Source organism: Cyprinodon variegatus, unplaced genomic scaffold (assembly GCF_000732505.1).
Source record: "Cyprinodon variegatus isolate N-32 unplaced genomic scaffold, C_variegatus-1.0 Scaffold1218, whole genome shotgun sequence".
Taxonomy (NCBI): Eukaryota; Metazoa; Chordata; class Actinopteri; order Cyprinodontiformes; family Cyprinodontidae; genus Cyprinodon; species Cyprinodon variegatus.
In genome coordinates, this window is record NW_015151671.1 from 36,881 (window position 1) to 44,148 (window position 7,268).

The 7,268-nt window shown below is 41.4% G+C and overlaps 1 protein-coding gene across 1 annotated transcript in view; it reads left to right on the plus strand.

Annotated features, from left to right (window-relative positions):
* The window catches only part of LOC107102212 (tripartite motif-containing protein 16-like), a 26,693-nt gene that overhangs the window by 7,548 nt on the left and 11,877 nt on the right, over nt 1–7,268 (plus strand). Inside the window, exons 3-5 of the mRNA XM_015401422.1 lie at nt 2,832–2,910; nt 6,632–6,860; nt 7,003–7,172. Of these exons, the coding sequence (XP_015256908.1) occupies nt 2,832–2,910; nt 6,632–6,860; nt 7,003–7,172 (478 nt within the window). The remainder of the gene's footprint in view (nt 1–2,831; nt 2,911–6,631; nt 6,861–7,002; nt 7,173–7,268) is intronic.

Consider the following 7,268-nt stretch of genomic DNA (forward strand, 5'->3'; position numbering starts at 1 on the left):
GGCCATTTTGGCACATTTATCCATAAATGTCACCAAACTGTGCCAAATGTGTTTTTTACATCAATACTGGGGGTTTGTTAAAATTACGAGGTCACATAGCAGCTGGACCCACCGGTGGGTCCGTAGGGTTCAAGGCGTTAAGGTTCACTACACCACATCTTAACTACTTTCTACCACATACAGTATAGCAGAGAGATCAAAATGCGTCTATGTATAAATGTCTGTGGCTTCTTCATCCATTTTCCACCCTGTTCCTGTTCATATAGGTCCACAGTGTAGATTTTGGCTGGGATGTAAACAGAACCTCACAGAATGTATTTTGATTATGGTTTTGATTTTCAGAATCCATCAAAGACCTGAACTAGAACCTAGCAGTTTGTCCTGTGAAAGCGACGAGTCAAAGGATACGTTCTTTCACTTTAAATCCGGACTTCCATCCTCAGGAAGGTGAGCTGCTCTAACTGTGGAAAATCTAAAATGTTTTTATTCCAACATTAATTTAAACTGAGGCCACAGCATTCAGATGGAAATTTGATTTGCAAAGCAGTCTGAGCCAGCTCAGCAATAGCAGCAATACTGAAAGAAAGCCTTTAAAGCTTTGGTTTGGAAATTATCTCCATATAAATAGGGTCTTAAGTTTGGTTAAAGATTAGTCTTAGTTTTGAATTATTTTGGGAATATCATCAAAAGGTTTGCATGTATAAAACATGGGCAAACCTAATAGTATTTGCGACTAGTATTGTTTCTGACAGCCATCTTAAATTTAGTCTTAGTTTTTGTCTTCGGGACCAAAACTATTATTGGTTTCAATCACACTTTAGTCATTACTGTATGTAATAGTTTTAGTCAGTTTTATGTTGTACTTCAAAAAACAGTGAACCTTTACAATTTCCAGTAACAACCAGATTCTTTCCCAGACTGGCAGCTCTATCCTAGATGCTACAATAGCTGGGTATGGAATACTGCCATGCAGATCATCATTGCTGTTGGACAGAAAAATTAGATTTTAAGAATTCAAAATAAATTGTTTATGCATTAATGTCCTACTTTATAAAAAATGTTTCTCACAAAAATTGTGAAAATAGCAGATCTAGTTAAACACATTCTATTTGTTAATATAGCAGACAGAAGAACTAACAATGTCCAATAAAGGAATGGTTTTAGACATCCAAGGTTTCCATCCCAAAGCAAACACTTCCTGATCTACTATTAATTATGCATTAAACTGTGGAGTTTGGAAGCTGAGGCAGAAGCAATTCTTGCAAAAACAAAGATTTATTTTATGTCTACAGACAGAGAGGAAAAGCTCTGATGGGGCGAACCCTGCACACACATTTATACTGTACAAATTCCAACATACACACTCCCTTGGAACAAACCCCTGCATACAAATAAACGTTCTTACATATGAACTTTTGGGGAAAAACAACTTCAGTTCATCAAGGACATTCACTGTCAGGTTAATATGTCTTTCACTGCTGTCTTCTGTTCACAGCATGAGGGAGTCTAAAGCACCTTAAAGGGAATATATCTATATTTCACCCTTGTCTAGAGTAGTGAGGAAACTGCTCTCTGTCATCCCCACTCTTAACTTACTGCATAACTTAACTCCATCATAGGGACTGGTACAAGATTTTTCTCTCTGATTCGGCTGAGAAAAGGCACATTCTGATATTCCATTTTAGCACACATAGATCAATAAAATCTGCAATACTCCAAAAAGGCAAAGAACAAAAACATTCTGCTTTCTACTTTGGTAATTTTGGCTTTATTTCTTCAATTTCCCCCTCAGTTCCTGCTGCCCAGGGGTCAACATGGATTTAAATTCACAGGGTTTGGATATAGAAAATACAGAGAGAACCTCCATAATTGCCTTCCAATGTCATGGCAATCTGGACCTACATTTCAAAAATATGTGAAGTAAAATGTTGAAATGTTGAAATAGATAAAAATGAGAGAGAAATATTTAAAGATCTATGAACCTTTTCATCTGGATCTTTATCCAAAGATAAACAGAATTCAATGAAATATTTGCTTTGGTTATAATTCATCTGTAGAAAGCTCGTTGGTCTTGCCAATGGTGCTGATGTTGGATGCTGGTTGTTTGGGTGTTGACATGTGTCTTTTATACAGGTAACGAGGTGAGGCAGGTGTATTTGATGTAGATAATTGGTTGGGATTGGGGCTGTGTCTTAAAGAAAGACTAACTGGCTTGTAGGAGCCAGAATACTTACTGTTTGGTAGGGGGTCATGTACTTGTTTTTCCTCATCAGATGGTTATCAATTTTTATAAATCCATATGTTGTGATTTTCTGGAATTTTCTTTGGGATTCTGTCTCTCACTGTTAGAATGTACAGTGAGAGACAGAATCCCAATTGCAGATCGTTGCATTCTTTGTAAGTGGGCAAACCTGCAAAATCAGCAAGGGGTCAAATACATATTTCCCCCACTGTAAATGCCATTATCGGTCTCCGCCAGTCACGTGACTTTTGTTGCTAAGACGCCATTTTAGTTGGAAAAGGTGTAGTGTAAACAACCGCAGCCTAGCTAAACGAAGGACTAAAGGCCTGTTTACATTACAATTGACGTCACTTGGCGGAGACCGATTGCTGGTATTTGTTTGCAGTATTTTCAAAAGTGTTTTATTTACCTCAGGTGGTTGAAAAAGAAACAAGAACAATATCGTTACTGGGAGTAAATCTGATTCTCAGTTGGATCAGGTAAACTGGTTCACTGATGCTTCCGGATATCGCATTCTGGGCTTTTACCTTGTGTTTATCTTACAGTGGCCAGAGAGAATGTGAGCTAATTGTTCCTGTTTCCTCCACAGAGTGGACCAACAGAATTCAAAGCTTCATAGTGCTCCATCTGCCCACCCTCATCAGATCCGTCTGGAGTCTGTATTTACGGTCTGTACATGTAAAACCATCACTTCTCCATTTGTTATGCAAATAATTACTCTGCTGACTTTATGTTATCTAATATTAATGATATAACTTTTGGAATGTTAGTTGTTCTATAAACACACGCCCAACTGTCTGTTAGGGGTTAGGCGCTCTGGACAGAGGAACAATGAGTAACAGGAATTAACCAGACAAGAGGGTGTAGATAAGAAAGAGTTACAGGGACAAACGAAGGCACATGTAAACACATGACAGACATTTCAGCAAAGTGCTTTGTAAGTAAGTAAAAGGTTATGTCTAAGACCCCCTCCTCTGTTGAGAGATGGTTTTTCCAGTCCTTAACCCCTCTCTCAAACCATCTGTCTTCCTGGGCCAGAATATGGACGTTGCTCTCCTCCAACGAGTGTCATTTAGCCTTCAGGTGTAGGTAAACAGCTGAGTCCTGTGCTGAACAGCTCTCCTCCCCATGGTGGCACCTGGTTACTCCTGTGTGCCTCTATGTGCCTCTTGGTTGAGTGCTTGTATTGTCCTTATGGTTGTAAGGGTGGGATTGTGTGAATGTGACTGGATGTCTTTTATTGAACATTTGCAATTGTTGTCATTTAATATTTTGTAGCTACGATTCCAGGTAATCCATTATGTTGGATTATTGACTTTCTGGGTCAAAAATATCAAGCCTTTGGCCAAGGATAAAATTTTTTGAATTCTATTGCCAATCGGTGGACTTGGTCCATCAGGAAGTTGGTTCTGCTCATAAATTGGTGGGGGATTTTGAGCTAACCTTTGATGAAAAAAATGGAGACTGATTCTCCTTAAGCCCGGCGTACACTGTTTGCTCATGCATGTCGTCACCTTTTCTTTTCAGGGCTTTCAGCACAAAGTTCCACAAATTGCCAAGGCAGTGTGTTTCACTCTACTCAGGTTAATATCCTCCTTCTACTCGTTTGGCTTCTGGATAAACGAGTCAGAGCAGCTCCATCTCACTGCGGAGCTGAGTCCGACGTGCTTTTAAGTCGTACGGTGTGAGCCGGTCGGGCCGAACATAAATCGTGAGCTGTGAACTCACACTGTACGACTAAACCCTGCAATTAGTGGCACAGTGTGAGCAGTAGCTGCGTGCAATGACTGAAAAAAAATTGCACAGTGTACGCTCGGCTTTAGAGTTTTTCAAGCTGTGAATTCTGGCACTTGGTGCTCGATCAAAGTGGTGTGAGACAGAGAATGGATTGGATAGTTTTAAACCGCCTGACTTTACCAAGTGATCTAATTGTTTCTCCCTGTCTCTGCTGTGGCACCACTTTGACTCTGAACATCTTCAGAGCTAATTTATGTTAACTCAGAATTTAGAGAGTTTGTGTCTGTTTCAGGAACTGTTTTCCTTTTGACTGGTTTGATCTCCTGCTGATTCAGAGCCTGCTGGCTTTGTTTATCACAAAGCTCCTCAGATAGGGGGGCCACCTTTTGTTCAAACGCCTTGTCACTCTGGCCTTGTGGGTTTCTGTTTTTTCCAGCCTCTACTGTTATCTCAGCTTCAAGATGAAAAATATGGACACTGGTTCCCAATGTCCAAAAACCATGATTATGGCATATGGCACAACAGAGAGCTACGCAGGACACCCTGTCAGTCATCACAGGGACATGTCAAAAGCCAACAGCAATGACTATGCCAAGTCATAATGGGGGAGATGTGGGGGTGTATGTCTCAAAGGCCCATGTACTACCGCATACTCAGGCTCCTGGCCTTTTCCCTGCGCTGCAGTAAACACGGCCGAAAAAGATGTCCAAACTGTTGACAACCCCAGCAGCTTTATGGGCAGTGGCGATGACCATTACGAGGAGTAGATGACTGGAGAGTAGCCACCTGGACCATGCTGAGTGATCTCCAGTGTATCTCCATCCACTCGGCAGGTGTAGCTTTTGCTCTGACAACTGGTGCGTCCTCGTTTCCTCCATAAAATCTTGTCATCTCCCTCTCCAATGCCAACTGCAGCATATGTAGGTAAATGCAGATAAGAAGTATAAAAAAATAAAGCTATAATCAGAAGATCCAAGTTCAGCTCTGGGAGAAGGTTGAACATGTGCTTAATAAGGCTCCACACAGTATGTCAGTGATTTTAACCTCATTGGTCAAATGAAAGCAAAAAACAGACTAATGCAACATTACTCTATGACTGTGGAAGCTAGGTAATATAGTTGTTAGCTATGATTCTGTAAACAATGGAAATCAATAGTAAAAGAAACTAGCGCTGGGGCAAAGCTAACACTATATCAAACAGGGCATTAGCATTAGCAGGCTACAACAAAACAGTTCAACACACTCACTAGTTCCTTTGTAGTGATTTTCACGAGACTCAAACATACATCGACTTTTCAATGCTAGAGGTAGCTAAAAGCTGAGAGGCATACCAGTGAGTGTCATAGCAGTTAAGATGGAAAATATTTACTTTAAATCAGCTCTTTCACTACCAGTCACCATCCCCCGGGCGTGCTTTGGTGGCGCAGTGGTTGGCTTGTACCACCCATGTATGGAGGACTTAGTCCTTGACGTAGCTGACCTGGGTTCGAATCTTGCCTGCATCTCCTTCCCTCTCTCTCATACCCCCTTTCCTGTCAGCTTACTATCCAGAAAAATGAGGCACAAGTGCGATTTTAAAAAAGAAAGTCGCCAACCCCACCAGCCATACTTATTAAAGTCTCGTGAGAAAATATCACAGCAAGTCTCTCGGGATTATGGACTTAGTGCATGTATGGAGAAAATTTGAAAGGGAAAATGGAGAGGGACAAGCCTAAGACAGTCTGGTTAAGTAACTCCAGAGCTGAACTAAAATGTTTAGTCTCTCCAGGTAGTCTCTCTCTGTTGGCTTAAACTGTTAAACCTTCTCTGAAGTGTTCCTAACAAAGCAGCATAGTCAACCCTGTCCCTTTCACTCAGTAGAAGCAAACATGCTATTCTATTTTCACGTAGGCACAAAGCTAATTGTAGAGCTTTATGTTTCTCTGACCAGCCAGCTGCAACAACTAGTGATGCAAAACTGGGCAATAAACACTTCCCACTGTGTCTTGCCACTGAACAATGGTGTCTTTATATTTACCATACACAGCTGACCATGGGTGCTGTCATTTTTGTTTTCATCCCATGATGGTGCATCACATGACATCAACTCCGTCTTGCCAAAATGGGGTTCATGGCAGGAAAGGACCCCAAACCGAGACAAACCTGAGAAGAATCCTACCTCAGTAGACAGCTGTAGAGCTGTTTCCCTCACCCCATGAATGGGCAGCCGTGGATGGGCATCTCCTGCTTCTAGGTCTTAACTTCCCAGAGTGGTGAGCAGGGTCGCTTGCAATAGTTCCAGGCGTCAGTCCATAGATAATGCTCCCACACCAGTGTAACACTCCTTTAAGCCTCCTAAGCACCAGGCCCACGCTTTTTTCATTTACCGTAAGTTTTACACCAGCGCACAAACTCCGCTCTCTCAAAATCAATTTCCTAACTTCCCAACCTTTACCCCATAACACTGTAAGTTAAAGATACAGTAACCGTGCAACAGCACCTACCAGTAGTCCATCACACATTATGACAATATCATGGCTTACACGTTGGTCCTCTTCGCAGCCACCTCCATGCTGCAACTTGTGTAAAAGTGAATAAATAGCCTGCTCAACATAGTTCTGATATTCGACTTTTTGATTTCCGTCTGATGTGTCCTTCTTTATTCTGTTCCAGCTGCTGGAGGAAAAAATTGTTAATTTTGTGAAGAATGAGTTAAAGAAGATCCAGAAGGTTCTAAGTCCAGGTGACCTAGAAAGCTTTGAGACACAAAGAGATGAGGAGGAGGTGTTGGGAGTCAAGGATGATGAGCAGATGAGGAGCAGCAGGGAAGTACTAATGAAGATCACAGTGAACTTCCTGAGGATGATGAAGGAGGACGAGCTGGCTGACCGTCTGCTGAGCAGTAAGAAGATTTCTACAAAAAGTTAACCTGATGGTTAAATCACTGATTTACTTACGTCTGAACATGGAATCACATTCATCCAAATAATCTTAAGAACATATTTGTTTTCCTTCCTGACTTGAATTATTTTGTGTACATTTAGAACTTCTTGCTGCAGTTTGTCAACATGAACTTAAATCTGGTCTGAAGCAGAAGTTCCAGTCTGTGTTTGAGGGAATCGCTAAAGCAGGAAGTCCAACCCTTCTGAACCAGATCTACACAGAGCTCTACATCACAGAGGGAGGAACTGGAGAGGTCAATGATGAACATGAGGTCAGACAGATTGAAGCAGCATCCAGGAAACCAAACAGACCAGAAACAATAACCAGACCAGAAGACATATTTGAAGACTCCCCTGGAAGAGATCAA